At 39.3% G+C, this 16,237-nt stretch overlaps 1 protein-coding gene across 2 annotated transcripts in view; it reads right to left on the bottom strand.

The window, feature by feature from the left end:
• Positions 1–1,092: 1,092 nt before the first annotated feature.
• The window catches only part of LOC140160896 (uncharacterized), a 51,587-nt gene continuing 36,442 nt past the window's right edge, over positions 1,093–16,237 (bottom strand). The window contains exons 9-15 of one of the 2 annotated variants that reach the window (XM_072184231.1): positions 14,880–15,096; positions 14,470–14,658; positions 13,619–13,735; positions 7,663–7,719; positions 5,460–5,577; positions 4,591–4,762; positions 1,093–3,865 (exon numbers count right to left, since the gene is read on the bottom strand). In XM_072184231.1, coding sequence (XP_072040332.1) covers positions 3,617–3,865; positions 4,591–4,762; positions 5,460–5,577; positions 7,663–7,719; positions 13,619–13,735; positions 14,470–14,658; positions 14,880–15,096 — 1,119 coding nt within the window. In that variant the 3' untranslated portion in view covers positions 1,093–3,616. The remainder of the gene's footprint in view (positions 3,866–4,590; positions 4,763–5,459; positions 5,578–7,662; positions 7,720–13,618; positions 13,736–14,469; positions 14,659–14,879; positions 15,097–16,237) is intronic. The other variant, XM_072184230.1, reaches the window with a different exon arrangement.

Raw genomic sequence — 16,237 nt, 5'->3', positions numbered from 1 at the left:
GTGGGCTAAATACGCATGTTGTGAACTTGACATTCACAGGAGTACTAGTAGAGGGTCCATAGATTATGTCATGAAAATGACATTTATATTTGTTAACATTAACTTAAGACTTTTTTTTCAAATTTGGCTAAGCATATCAAATTTTGATATGTAGTTTATAGATATCAGTTACATACTGTGCACAAAAAGCATCTGAACACGTAAAACGAAAGCCATTTCCTAAAAGGGCATTTCGTGATCCGCAGCATCATCCCCCCACTTTTCTATAAAAAAAGTTGAGATTTTTATATCACTGGAAACCTCTGGCTATATGTTTATGTACAAAAAATTTCTTGCAGATTAATTCGTTTAGCAAAGATATCGTGAAATTTGAATTTTGTTCTGGTATACCAGAACGAAATTACAACACATTGTCGCAAACGCAAAATCGGAATCAACTGAAATTTTGGAAATTAGCTTTTTTCGTGGATATCTACTGAAAAATGTTATAAAAAAGAAGATGCTAGGATCACGAAATTACTCCTTTAAAGACACTAAAACTTAATTACAAAATTAAGTATTTGATAGATGAACAATTTTGTTCTGCATATTTTGACACCTCATTCGGCACTTCATGACCATATTTTCCTAAATTATAGCAATTTGAATAAACAGAGCTTTTCAAAAGTGACAAAAATTTAAATTGACTTTTCCCTCAAAAGCACACAGATATTGAACACATTGGAGTGAGCGTTTATCTGTCAAGCTGTCATGAGGCCGTAACAAAGGCAGCAGTAATTGCATTGAAGGAGGAAATATCCAAGATTGTCACTTTTGAAACTCTACCCTTTTGTCATTCAAATGAGTATTACTTAGGGACCGTTCACAAACACTTGTAAGGGGGGGGGCCTGATGCAAAAAAATTTCATCGCGAAAATTTTTTTGGGCCCCCCCTTTAGAGACCTCAAAAATTTCAGGGGCCCCCCTTTTTGACATGAAAATCATGGGTCAACCCCATAGAAAAGCATATAAACTCAATTTTTAAAGGAAAATTTGTGGGCATTTTTTTTCAGGGCCCCCCCTTCGGAGGGTCAAACATTTTCAGGCCCCCTTTTTGCATCAGGCCCCCCCTTACAAGTGTTTGTGAACGGTCCCTTATTGGAAATAAGTCGCATCGTGCCAACTGAGATATCAAAGTACGCAGAACAAAATTCTTCACCTATCGACTATACGGTCAATTCATTTGAAACTACACTCAGCAGAATACAATACCTTGAAATTGAATTTGCATCTTGAATTTGATATAACTCTACTAAACCACAAAAATCAACTTAAACCAGCAATATTTTTGTATTAAAAAGACACACATTTTACCACTTATCAACTATACAACATATAAAATATCCTACACCGACCACACTGCTGTCACATGTAACCAAGCATATTATTCAAAGATTACCGACTCAAAAATGCATACACGTAAAGCGGGGGAAAACCTAATATGTGACACGATCTGGTCCATGGGGGCCAAAGGCGGCAAATTTGAAACAGAGATAAAGGCAAAAATATGGGGTAAAAAACAACAAAATACATAAGAAAATACACATCACTTAAACCTCATAACTTTAGAACCAAGTCTGCTAGACCTTTGGTGTTTTCAGTATAAGATAACCTTATAATAGGTATAATGTTACCACAATTATAATAACTCAATTTTCAAAAATGCCTCCTTTGGCCCCCATGGAGCAGATTGTGTCACATTATATACTTTTTGCCCTTGAACATGGATGAAGCAAACCATTCAATATAAAGTCTACACCTATAAGGCTTTATCCATTTTCAAGGGCCAATAGTAAATATGAGGTTTTTCCCGCCCAGTGACGCTATGCTGAATCCGCCATCTTGGTTTGACGCTCACAGATGAGGCCACTTAATTGTACCTCCGTCATTTCTCGGCAATACCTTGAAATCAAATTTGCATCTTTAGTTTGAATGGTTATAATGATTTGCGCATACAGTGCAGCGCATATTTTTTGGCCAGAATGCAAACAATCACATGCTTTGAATCTATTGTCTCATATAACACAGGCGACATCATTATTTTAAGTAAAACAATGAGGCGAAGCCAAGTTGTTTTACGCCAAAAATAATGATGTCGCCCGTGTTATATGAGACGATAGGTGCACGGCAGCGGCTAAAAACAATACCTTTATTCACATTCTTAAACAGAAATAGAAATATCATAAGTATTACAAATTTTAATCAAATTAAATTCTACATTTTACAAGGAACTACCTAGGGCTTAAAATCGATCAGTCCCGTTGTTGCTATGCGCCTCCGATTGGTTCAAATAGCAAGCACGCGTATCGCGTTGATGCACACACCCTGACCCGTGTGATATCGTGTCATATCACACGGGTAAGAACCAATGAGATTGCAGGAACGTTCTCAAGTGTTTAAGAATAAAATATAGCTGATCATTGTTTTTTGCAGACAAACTATGACTCACCTCGTTTTTTTAAACCTGAACCTCCACTTCAGTGCACATAACTTCGTTTAGCTCAAGTTTGGTAGTGACATAGGAATGCATTTCCCTGGTTGCAGTGTGTAATTAACCTAATACAACACACCAGGGATTAATCAATTTGGATATGACAGCTAGAAAAATAGTATGTAAAGATATGAAAGCTGCCATTATCCTGCCACTGCGTATCCTGGAACATTACCGTAATATCTACCGGCTGTATCGCATATGATGCTCCACGTTATCGGAAATTTGTCGCTTACTGCATCCACAGCCCGGAAATTTGATGCTTGCTGAATCCACAGAAAGACTTTTTCAAGCCTACTCTAGTGTATTTTTTTTCAAATTCTATTATGAATGTTTTTTTAGCGCATCCATGAACTTTATTTATTAAATACATCAAATGGACCAACAATTCTGCGATCCCAGCCAAGAAAACAAACAAATACTATTTCAATCACGATCGCGAGAATTAACCTCAATTTACACATTCTATATGTAAGACTTGGCAATAGTTTATGTCAGCACCCCACCACCAACAATGACGGCCCCTGAGTGTACTGGGGTGCTGGAGTGCAGTCAAAACATGAGCGGGAATCATCTGGGAAAATCAGACTGGACAATTTGGCATGCAGACTAGCAAATTCACTGTCAGAGGCTTGCATATTATACACACGCATACACAGGTGGCAGTTTGCCTTTGGCATGCTTGCATATTAACTAACGTCACTACCAAACTCCAGGTGAAACACAGTATAGATGAGGACTTAGGCCTGTCACAAGCCCACAAGAATAAGAACGGCTGGTCCATCCCTTCCCCACTGCCCACATCACCATTTTTTAAACTAAAACTATTTAATAATAATAAGTGACACATTGTGCACTATCGGTTAATACAATGAAAAAAAAGTAGCCAAAATTATGCAAAATATGAATACTGAGAATAAATTTATTTAAAAAGTACATAATTAAATAGTTTTCTTTTGTGTGCAAAACAACAGTTAGTTCAGGAAAAATTTTTTGCTGAAAATAAAAAACAACCACACTTTTGAGCCAATGTTTTGGGTCAGTCTGGTCATGACAAACAATTTGTTTAAAGGCTGTAACGTACACCTACTGATAACCATAAGAACCACTCCATGAAGCCGTTGATGATGACGCACCATATCCATAATCATAAACTTGGGATGTCTCCCCCGTCGTCCCCGATCCATAAGAATCACTTGCGTAATCACCGCTACCATATTTGGAAGATGTCGCACTGCTGCCAAACATGCCCGATGATAAACCGCTGCTGCCAGCACCTGGCGACTTTAAGATACCCCGGGGCGCAGGTTGCGATGAGTAGGATTCCGACTTGACCTGAAATGATAACATAATAATAGTAATAATATCTCTTTGTTAATAGTAATAATACTGGGAACTGGCTGGAACATGTACATTATGTAAAGAGGACTTCTTTTTGGACATTTCATCATTTTTTCAGGTCAAATCTACCAAATGCAGGCAGAAGTGTGGGGGTATGGGTGTGCATCCTTGCGGGGTGCTGTGTAAGTTGCAGTAATAACTTATGGGGTACAATTTCTTTGTGGGGTACAAATCATGGTTCACACAAAGTTACAAGTGTATTTTTACAAATGTAATTTTGCGGCAATTTAATGAACTTGTTTTACAGTATTTTATAATTACAATATATCTCGCAGATAATTACAATTTTTTTAGATTTAAGCTTTAAATTCATTATTTTCCAAGTTCTACATGCATCTGATGAATTATAGCAGTAAAGCCACCAACAAAGTTTTATAGCCCCAGATGAGAATTTTGTTTTTTGATTTCTAATTGTTTTCTAATAAGTTTCTATGTCATGTGTAAGAAATGTGGGTACAATTACCGAATAGGGTGCAACTTCAGTCCAGTCCTCATTTACGGGGTTTAGGATAAGGATTTGGGTAGGACAGTCTTGTAATAAGAGTTGCACCCTATTCGGCAATCGCTCCGAAATATGAAGTGTGTAAATGTACTGTTATTTTGTTACTTTTGTATTTTGCAAATAATTTAAATAAATGTTATTATTAACCACCACTAACCTGCGCCTGACTGCTACCACCACTAGCAAGCACAATCGTGTTACTGTCATCACCAAGCTTAATACGCTTTCCGAAACGCTTCTCGAATTCTGCCAAAAGAGAAGCATCACTCATGTCTTTCTCTTTGGCCGCTGATTGTCTTGCCACGGTTTCAAACAAGTAGTCATCAATACTGTCATATATCAAAGAAAAAAATGGCTCTATTACTTTTTATTACTCAGGCGACAAAAAAACAACCCTGTTCTTCGTACCGGCCAGATTTTCTGAAATAGGGGGAAAACAATTTTCCTGTGTAACAAATGAATGCCAACCCATATTTAGAATGTTTAAATATTTCAAAATATTTATAGATTTCAGTATTTTTAAGGTCATTTGCAAAAAAAAGATCTGACCAACTGACCCTATTTGAAAGGTCCATCCGTCTGTAGTGGGTTTTTTTCATTGCCTTAAAATAATGGATAAATAGTGGAAGCTTGTTAACAATAAATTGTGAGGAATGAGTGCCTTGCATCGGAAAAATTTGAGTCCCATTTCAAGAGGTTTTGCTTTGTACTTCTGTGAAAATGCTAGTTTGACAGAAATACTCTGTTTTGCATCATCAAGCTTTAATTGGTTTTAATTTAGTCTTGCCCGATCGGGCACATCTCTTCAGAGTTTTAATTTGATTTCAGACAGGCGAATTGTCAACAAGGCCTGTGTTCACACCAATAATATTTTCCACATTGTACTTCCTGAGTACAGTGTATTGAATGCGGAATCCACACTGAGTATGTGTTCAAATTACCACAAATTGATTGGTTGAATACTTTTTTTGTTCACAAACTAGTGTCTTTACATACTTGGGTCAAACTAAACATTGCAGTACTAACCTTTGCGGAGCAGGTCTTCTTCGCGGCAGTCTAGCGTAATCTCCATACGGGTCTGGACGTCCTCCACTTGCTCTTCTCATCCGATTTCTGATGGCATCGCGTGGATCAGCACGTACTTCTACGGAACAGATAGGTAAAATAGCATGATTGTTACCCATAATGCACTCAATATTAATTGCATGGACTGAGAATTACAATGATCTAACTAACAAATTGGTGACTTTGAAGTTAATGGCATCTCGATTTAAACCCCCTATGATATCATGGAATCACAGAGTAAAGTCCCATTCAGACTCCACATCACAGTGCGATGCAATGCTGCGATACTTTTATAACATCACAGCATTGCACGATGAAAGTAAAATGTATATTTCAATTTCATCACGCGATGCTGCGATGTTTTAAAAACATGTGGGGTCCGCACCTCCTTTTATGGTCATTCTACCGACCTTTATTTTCCAGCAGCCAATCACAACCATGCACGGCTGCGATATCGCAGCGCGATGCAAAAAAGTTGAACAAAATCCAACTCCATTGCGGACCAAAATATCCACCCCGCGATGAGAATTTTCACCGCCGAGCTCGTAAAAACCTGGCTCAGATTTCAATTTTTATAGCATCGCATCTGTTGTGTGTATTCTGTAAGCTTACCTGTCACATGTGCCAAAATAATACAACATTACCATTTCTCCAAATTGTTAACATTTAAAATGATAAAATAACATATCAACGTTGCTACTTTTTTAGGCATTCAAAATTCAATATCCCAAACTATATTATTTACTTGTAACTGAACCCTGTAATGAATATTAGCTAGATACTGCATGTCGTCACTGGGCAGGAAAAACCGTATTTGTACGTTTTGCCCTTGAACATGGATGAAGCAAACCATTCAATATAAAGTCTACACCTACAAGGCTTTATCCATTTTCAAGGGCCAAAAGTAAATATGTGACCCCTCAGCACAACTGAGCCCGAAGTCGCCAATCATCATTTTTGAGATATTCAACCAAAATATTCTGCTTGAAATTAGCTTTAAAATGATGTATATCATGTCTATAGTACTTGACATTTAAGTAGTGAAAAATCAATAAAACAGTCAATAAATCCTTTGTTTCCTATTGTTTATTGTTAAGTTCAATGGAGCATATCTCAATAGAGGCACTGGCGACATCCGGGCTCAGTTGTGCTGAGGGTCACATATGAGGTGTTTCCTGAATGTACTTTTGGCCCTTGAACATGGATGAAGCAATCTCTTCAATATAAAGTCTACACCTACCAGGCTTTATCCATGTTCAAGGGCCAAAAGCACATATGTGACACGATCAAGGGAAATGAGTCGGATGTCGTTAATATTAATTTTGGGATATTGGCAAAGAAAGTGTTAAAATGCTTTTGTTTTATAGTGCTTTTAGCGATTGATAAATTGATGTAACTTTGCAAAGAAAAGTCGTATCAACATGGGGTATTCAGTTTCAGAAAGCTCTAAATGTCCTCTTTACAAAATATGTAAAACTCATTTTGGACCAGAGTCGACATGTGACTCATTCCCCTTGATCATGTCACATATGAAGTTTTTCCTGCCCAGTGACGATGTCAAGATAGGCATCTCTTAATTCTATATGCCCTGGGCATTAGGAATTTTGAGCAAATCTAATAGGATTTATTAATCTCAAAGACAGGCGATCTCTTCTTTTTATGTAGGTATTTCAGAGAAGAAAAAATATCAAAAAATGTTACCCTCCTGAGCACTACCAGCCGATCTAACATTACCTCTGATTGGTCAATTATGTGATATCTTCACTTTAATCACCAATCAGAATGGAGCTTTTCAAATAATTCTCTCCCCCCTCCAATTGTTTTGTGTGGTGAAATTATTATAACAATGTTGCTGATTGGTCCATAGAATTAAGAAAGTCCTTTAAAAAGCTGTTAGCTTAAAAACACCAATTTGTTAGTTGTTGTTTTAATTCTCAGCTAATGATTGGTTACTACAGGCTGTATCAAATAATGGGCACCCAACAGTTTTGAACATGGTTAGCGTGGAGCCAAAAGGAACTGTAAGCATACAGGAAATTCAACAAAATTGGGGTCCCAAACACAATTATGGTGGTCCAATAAAGCAGTCAAATTTGTTTGATCTTCGGATCGACAGTTGACGCTTGGCAGCTACAGGGAATTGTATTGACGTCCTATAACTTACCATCATCATATCTATCATAGCTCCTTAAGGCCTCTCTGGCATAATCATCATACAGGTCTACAAATAGAAATCAAAACACAACAGCCATTCAACATAGTCTCCATAAATGAACTTATTTTCATCCTTTCACCATTCCCTATGCCATTTACCATCTATATAATAATACTGGTAGTCTGTGACTCTGTGCTTCTGTGACTCTGTGCCTCTGTCTGTCTGTCTGTCCGCCTATTTTCTCGGAGACCGGGGGTCGCACGTGCCTCAGACTTGGTGGGTGGGTGCAGCTTGGTATGAGGAAGAACCAGTTTATATTGGTTAGTGGGTCAAGGTCACCCAAGGTCATCCAGGGGTCAAATTAGTAAAAACTGTTTTTCTCGGAGACTGGGGGTCACACGTTCCTCAAACTTGACGGGTGGGTGCGTCTTGACCCGGGACAGAACAAGTTTGTTTTGGTTAGTGGGTCAAGGTCACCAGAGGTCATCTAGGGGTCAAATTAGTAAAAACTGTCATATGGGCATGAAACTTGGTAGGTAGGTGCATCTTGACCTAAGACAGAACAAGTTTGTATTGATTAGTGGGTCAAGGTCACCCAGGGGTCATCTGAGGTCAAATTAGTAAAAACTGTTTTCCGCCTATTTTTTCGGAGACTAGGGGTTGCACGTTCCTCAAACTTGGTGGGTGGGTGCATCTGGACCTCAGACAGAACAAGTTTGTTTCAGTTAGTGGGCCAAGATCACCCGAAGTCATCCAGGGGTCATCCGAGGTCAAATTAGTAAAAACTATCGTATGGGCATGAAACTTGGTGGGTACAGTCAACTTTTAGAGTCAAATTTTTGGACGGTCATTTTGGGGTCATCCAAGGTCAAATTACTAAAAACTGTTGTATGGGCATGAAACGTGGTGGGTACAGTCAACATTTAGAGCCAACACCAGATCTGTACGTCTGTTTGTACATCTGTTTGTACATCTGTCTGTCTGTCCGCCTCTTTTCTCGGAGACCGGGGGTCGCGCGTTCCTCAAACTTGGTGGGTGGGTGTAGCTTGGTATGAGGAAGAACGAGTTTATATTGGTTAGTGGGTCAAGGTCACCCAAGGTCATCCAGGGGTCAAATTAGTAAAAACTGTTTTTCTCGGAGACTGGGGGTCAAACTTGACGGGTGTGCGTCTTGACCCGGGACAGAACAAGTTTGTATTGGTTAGTGAGTCAAGGTCACCAGAGGTCATCTAGGGGTCAAATGAGTAAAAACTGTCATATGGGCATGAAACTTGGTGGGTAGGTGCATCTTGACCTAGGACAGAACAAGTTTGTATTGATTAGTGGGTCAAGGTCACTCAGGGGTCATCTGAGGTCAAATTAGTAAACTGTTCGCGTTCCTCAAACTTGGTGGATGGGTGCATCTGGACCTCAGACAGACCAAGTTTGTTTCAGTTAGTGGGCCAAGATCACCCGAGGTCATCCAGGGGTCATCTGAGGTCAAATTAGTAAAACTATCGTATGGGCATGAAACTTTGTGGGTACAGTCAACTTTTAGAGTCAAATTTTTGGACGGTCATTTTGGGGTCATCCGTGGTCATCTGAGGTCAAATTAGTAAAAAAATGACGCATGCGCATGAAACTTGGTGGGTACAGTCAACTTTTAGAATCAAATTTTTGGACGGTCATTTTGAGGTCATCTAAGGTCAACTTACTAAAAACTGTCGTATGGGCATGAAACGTGGTGGGTACAGTCAACATTTAGAGCCAAATTTTGGAAGGTCATTTCGAGGTCACAAGGGGTCATCTGAGGTCAAATTAGTAAAACTGTCCTATGGGCATAACACTTGGTGAGTACAGTCACCATCAGCCAGGTAATCGTGACAGCCGAGAACCGCCAAATACGGGTAACCGCCTTCTATATAATAATACGCATAGTCTGTGACTCTGTGCTTCTGTGACTCTGTGCTTCTGTGCCTCTGTCTGTCCGCCTATTTTCTCGGAGACTAGGGGTCGCACGTTCCTCAAACTTGGTGGGTGGGTGCAGCTTGACCCCAGACAGAACAAGTTTGTATTGGTTAGTGGGTCAAGGTCACCCGAGGTCATCCAGGGGTCAAATTAGTAAAAACTGTCATATGGGCATGCAAGGTGGGTAGGTGCATCTTGACCTAAGACGGAACAAGTTTGTATTGGTTAGTGGGTCAAGGTTACCCAGGGGTCATCTGAGGTCAAATTGGTAAAAACTGTTTTCCGCCTATTTTCTCAGAGACTAGGGTCGCACGTTCCTCAAACTTGGTGGGTGGGTGCATCTGGACCTCAGACAGAACAAGTTTGTTTGGTAAGTGGGCCAAGATCACCCGAGGTCATCCAGGGGTCATATAAGGTCAAATTAGTAAAAACTGTCGTATGGGCATGAAACTTGGTGGGTACAGTCAACTTTTAGAGTCAAATTTTTGGACGGTCATTTTGGGCTCATCCAGGGTCACCTAGGGGTCATCTGAGGTCAAAATAGTAAAGAATGTCGTATGGCCATGAAACTTGGTGGGTACAGTCAACTTTTAGGGTCAAATTTTTTGACGGTAATTTTGGGGTCATCCAAGGTCAAATTACTAAAAACTGGCGTATGGGCATGAAACGTGGTGGGTACAGTCAACATTTAGAGCCAAATTTTGGAAGGTAATTTTTGAGGTCACAAGGGGTCATCTGAGGTCAAATTAGTAAAAACTGTCCTATGGGTACAGTCACCATCAGCCAGGTTTACAATCGCGACAGCCAAGAACCGCCAAATACGGGTAACCGTCTATACAGTATATTCTTTGGTTCATCCTTTCACCATTCCCTATGCCATTTACCATACAGTATATTCTTTGGTTCACCTCAAGTTCGGTAGTGACATCAAAGCTTTTTAGCGATTGCGTTGCAAGCATGCTAACAAGCTGCCCATGTCTGTGTGCATGTATGCGCTGCACGATTAATTTTACACACACGATTCAATAGAGTACCGAAGTGATGACGTCACAGAAAACTTTTTTTGCATTTCAGCGTTTTGAATACCATGTATCGGTGGAGCAAGATGAAAAATATCCACAGTCCAAATTTGGTGGGAATCGGATCATGGGGGCCGAGATATTGCCGCATGAATCCCTAATTAGCCCCGATGAAATCAGTGTAAATTGGCCTGGTTCCAATCAGTTATGAACCAGGCCAATTTACACTGATTTCAATAGGGCTAATTAGGTATTCATGCAGCCATATCTCGGGCCCTCATGATCCGATTCCCACCAAATTTGGACTGTGGATGTTTTTCATCATGTTCTACTGAAATAGGGTCATGAAAATGCTGAAATGCAAAAAGAAAATTTTATGACGTCACACTTCGGTACTGTGACAAGCGAAATATGCACCTACATCACTACTCAACTTGAGACAAACCAAAAGTGGAAATTTTAGCACTACATTTATATTTGTCCTTTTCGCCTCCCCAAATTGCTACCCTTGAAAATAACAATGCACGAATATATTCCTTCTGTGTTTATGACAATGCAACAAAACTGAGAATCGTGAATTTAAAAAGGAAACGGTTCAAAATGTGTGAAAATTTCCACTTTTACATTATACTACTCTCCCTTCCAGAAAAATACAGATTAAAACAATATTATCTACTTTCTGGCAAATGAAAAAACAGCTCAATCCTAATTATTCATTTAATTCTAACTGGCAATAAAAGTTAAATGTCCCTATTTGGCCAAATATTATGAATTACGGGACAAAAACATGCATTTTTAGGGTGTTTTTTATATGATGTGACAATCCAGTCTAAAGACTTGTACAAAGTCTAATTTCAATGTATGCATTCTAATTTTTAGAAAAGACAGGTTTCATTCTGATAACCAATCATTCAATGAAAGTAACACAAGAAAGTGAAAATTAAACACACAATTTTGAATGCTTCGACTTGTTCCAAGTCTCAGATATTTGTGACTTGGTAGTCAGAACCCATGCTGAAAATGCGTGTTTTGGGGTCTTTTTTATCCAAGAAATTAGTAAAATAGTGAACTTTTTCTTTTATCGCCAGTAGGCATGGGAATGTTAAACGCATGTACAGTTAAGCATACGCATGATCCGTTAAGCGTTTAGCAAATGTGGTAAGCGTGTAACACGCAAGTCATTTTCAACCTTCAATTTTCCATTTTTCAATGCTAATCAACACTTGAAAGTAACAAAATCTGAAGACGACCTTAATAATAGACATGAAACTTGCTCAAAACATTCATTATTTAACACTAATACATCGAAATAATGCATAGTTTCTGACATGTTTGGGCTGTTGACTTTCTTGAATTTTACCTTATGTACTGATAGAAGCGTGTAGGAAAATAAGCGGAATAACACATCCCTAATCTCCAGTCAGTTCTAATTAAATAATTAGGATTGAGCTATGTTTCATTTGGCAGAATTTGATAACATTTTTTAATCACAAAAAATTAATGCTGGAATTTTCTGGAATGGGGAGTAGTATAATCCCCTGATATGAGGACTGCTGCTTTTTTTCCATTTTTTTTTTAAATAATTTTTTTTGTATAAAAATTTTCTTACAGCATTTTTATTGATTAACTAGAGCGGTTCTCGGCTTTCGCGGTTCTCAGCATTCGCGGTTCTCGGTGGGTGTTTTCGACGCAAGGCGTCGAATGGGATGCCTCCACCATGGGGCGATTTAAGTGGTAAACAATGGGCAAAAATAAGAGTCACATAGTGTATACAGAATTATACGACAGTCTTTCCTAATTTGACTTCAGATGACCACTAGGTGACCCCAGCTGACCCAAAATGACCTTCCAAAAATTCAGCCCTCAATGTTGATGGTACCCACCAAGTTTCATGCCCATACGGCAGTTTTTACTAATTTGACCTCAGATGACCCCTGGGTGACCCCAGATGACCCTAAAATAACCTTCCAAAAATTTGGCTCCAAATGTTGAATATACCCACCAAGTGTCATGCCCATACGACAGTTTTTACTCATTTGACCTCAGATGACCCCTGGGTGACCCCAGATGACCCCAAAATAACCTTCCAAAAAATTGGCTCCAAATGTTGACTATACCCACCAAGTGTCATGCCCATACGACAGTGTTTACTAATTTGACCTTAGATGACCCTGGGTGACCCCAGATGACCCCAAAATAACCTTCCAAAAATTTGGCTCCAAATGTTGACTATACCCACCAAGTGTCATGCCCATAGGATTTGAACTGTTCATATGAGACCAAATTTACAAGTTGACCTCAAATGACCTTTGACCTCAGTATATGACATTCAACCCCAAAAAACAAAAAAAAGTATCCAGGGTTTTTTGACCATGACCCTCCTATCCTGTAAATGTGAAGTCAATCCGCCCATCCATGCCCGAGATACAGCATCCGGACCGGACGAAAGCACGGAAGGGCGGAAGCACGGAAGGACGGACAGTGCAAAAACAGTATGCCTCGCGGTGGAGGCATAATTATGTGATATATTCATGGAGTGACCAATTGACCTTTTCGGTAAATCCCATAACCCTTTGCAAGTACACCTGAGATGTCGTCATTTGACGTAACGCCGATCTGCGCCAATGCGCACATCGTTTATCGAACATCGTTACAGCGCATTGCAAGTCGGGGTGACGTCAAATGACGACATTCCAGGTGTACTCGCAAAGGCTTATGGGATTTACCGAAAAGGTCAATTAAAGGTGGGTAACCTGATTGACAACCTCATCCTCCCACTTAAATCCATCAAAATGCAGATTTTGGTATCAGGTGAAAGCTCATATTTTTCTCATTAACATATTGAAATTAGGCGTATAAATGTCAGCAATTCCATTAGGAATTAGTCACATTTACAATAAACATTTACTTGTTCTTTTTGCATGAATGCTTGAAAGGGATGACATTTTATGTTATGTATACATAAGTTTTAAAGAATTTGATTTTAAAATAGAGCTTACCTCTGGGTCTTGGAGGCAGTCTACTATAGTAGTCATCACCATAATAGTCATCACCATAGTAATCCTTGCCATAACCTTCACCACCGTAACCATGGTCACCACCGTAACCGCCGTAATCTGATGAAATATTGAATAAAACATAACTCATTTTTGGCAAGATATCAATAGACAGCTAAATATACTGCGCCAAAAAAGTATCCTTACACTTGCAAAAATAATCACAATTTCAAAACTGAACCATATTGGAATACATTTGTTTTTGTAATAGATGCACTATCTAATCCAGCACATTATGACACCACATTGAATCCAATATGACCTCTAGAAGAAAAGTTATAAGCAACTGAATAGAGCGAAGGTCCCGTTTTAAAAGTGACAAAACTTTAAAAGGCCATTTCAATTCAATTTAGTACTGTTTTCTTTTGGAATCAGGAATATCGCATTCTAGGTAACACACACTTATCCCATAATAAGCGCCCCCAATCCCATAATAAGCGCCCCCCATATATTATTTTTCGAATGACAACTCTCTAAGCGGCTACTTTTCAATGGGCCTAACTTCTATCAAAATGTTTGAATAAAATTACCTTCCAACCCTTTCAGTTCATGATTATGATGATTGTGACTTACGTTATTTTACATGTTGATGCATACTTCCATTTCCTGAAAATGACTGACTTAAGTGCCTGCGGCATTATTAGGTTCAATATGGTAGAAGTGTCTCCACCACATGATTTGGCTTTACCCATGTAGAAGTTGTTTACTTGTGAAATAAACTGAAACATGTCAACAATGCCAGCTGTTTTGTTATGGTAATAAGGTAGAATAGTTTCACTGTTGCTTGGACTTACCAGCCCCCCTTGCTCCACGTCTGCCCCCTCCATAATCACTTGGTCTTTCCCGAGCGCCTCTACCTTGACCTCTGCCACCTTGACCTCTGCCACCTTGACCTCTGCCACCTAGACCTCTGCCACCTTGACCTCTGCCACCTTGACCTCTGCCACCTTGACTTCTATCTGGGTTTGCACGCTTTGGTGGTTCTGTAAAGGGAGAGAAAATAATATCTTATTATTTTTGTAAAGCATATTTCAAATATTTTAGTATATAGATAACTGCAATTATATACAAAATACAGAGAATATAGAAAATGCTACACTTGTTGTAACAGCAAAAACCACCTAAAAGTCCTCCGACTATATACTGGCCCATCCCAAGCTATAATCTCCCTTTTTTAGTACCCATTTCACAAATTTCCACTTACGTTTTTTCTTGTTTGGATCTGGAATGAATTCTTTCTTCATCTTCTTTCTACCAGTCAGGCTTTCCACCTTAAACGCCATCTCGCGCAAGAATACAGTGCGGTCGTGGCCTGTCCTCTCTTTTTTGCTGTCTTCGCTTTCCAACAGTGCCACGGCCTCTGCTTCCTCTTCTTTGCGTTGCTTTCTCAGTTCCTCTTTCAGTTCAGGATGGAACATAGTCTGCAAACATTATAATAATCATTGGTGTCATTTTAAACACTGAACTGACCTGGAACTTAATTTTCCTTATGAAGTCATCATGCTAGTGTTCTCAGCCTTATTTTCAACAAAATTCTTAGCTGCTTTAAGGGGGTACTACACCCCTCAATAAATATGTGACTATTTTTGCATTTTTTTCAAAAACTAACAACACCCTGGTAACAAAAGTTATGTATATTATAGGGGCAAGGAATCCAATTACTACACTGGAATTTCAGTGACCCAAGACAAGTGGTTCGATACTTGTAATAGAAAATGAGGTACCGCTAGGATGTACCTCATTTCCTGTCATATTTACTGCACCGCTTGTCTTGAATCACTGAAATTTCAGTATAGTAATTGGATTCCTTGCCCCAATAATATACATAACTTTTGTTACCAGTATGTTATTAATTTTTGAGAAAAGAAAAATAGTCACAAATTTACCACAGGGGTGTAGTACCCCCTTAAAAGAAATTCCAACCTTGATCAATTTGATGACACTGGGGTGATTTTAGAAGTAAAGCTTCCTGCCTAGGCTGACTGGACAGAGTGTCTATCTCTCATATAGTGTTGGTTGGAGCCAGACTCCTCCTCAATACAATATCCTGCCTCACCTCACATTTAAGCAGTCAAGTTAGCTCAATCGATAAGGCGTTCGACTATGGTGCGAGAGGTTGCGGGTTCGAAAATTGAGTTAGCTTGAAATTTCCCCTGGACAAGGAACTTACTGCTAATTTGTCTCGTTGTAACCCGTACGAAACTCGGGGAGCTGATCCTGGTTGCGAAGGTTATTTGTGGAATGTCTAGGGTGTGCGCTCTTGAAGCAGCAAAGTCCCTGAATTGTTGTTTAATGTTGTTTAATGGTTTGTGGGATGATGTGGGCCATAGTGGCCAGCGACAACCTGTAAAGTGTGCTGAGGCTTGTGGATCAACGTCTAGGCGTTGTGCCTGCACTATAAATCACTAGGCTTTTTTTTACCTTCCCAGCATATAAGCCGGTGCCCAGTTACAAACCTGGGTAAAGAGAGGCACAAGATCTTGGGTTGCTGTAGTAACACAGTGTCAGACATCATGCATCAGTAGGAACAAAGTGTTTGAGGGCAGAGGGATAATGCCAATT

Source organism: Amphiura filiformis, chromosome 9 (assembly GCF_039555335.1).
Source record: "Amphiura filiformis chromosome 9, Afil_fr2py, whole genome shotgun sequence".
Lineage (NCBI taxonomy): Eukaryota > Metazoa > Echinodermata > Ophiuroidea > Amphilepidida > Amphiuridae > Amphiura > Amphiura filiformis.
Note: the sequence above shows the minus strand (reverse complement) of the source record. Positions and strands in the feature narration are given on the sequence as shown.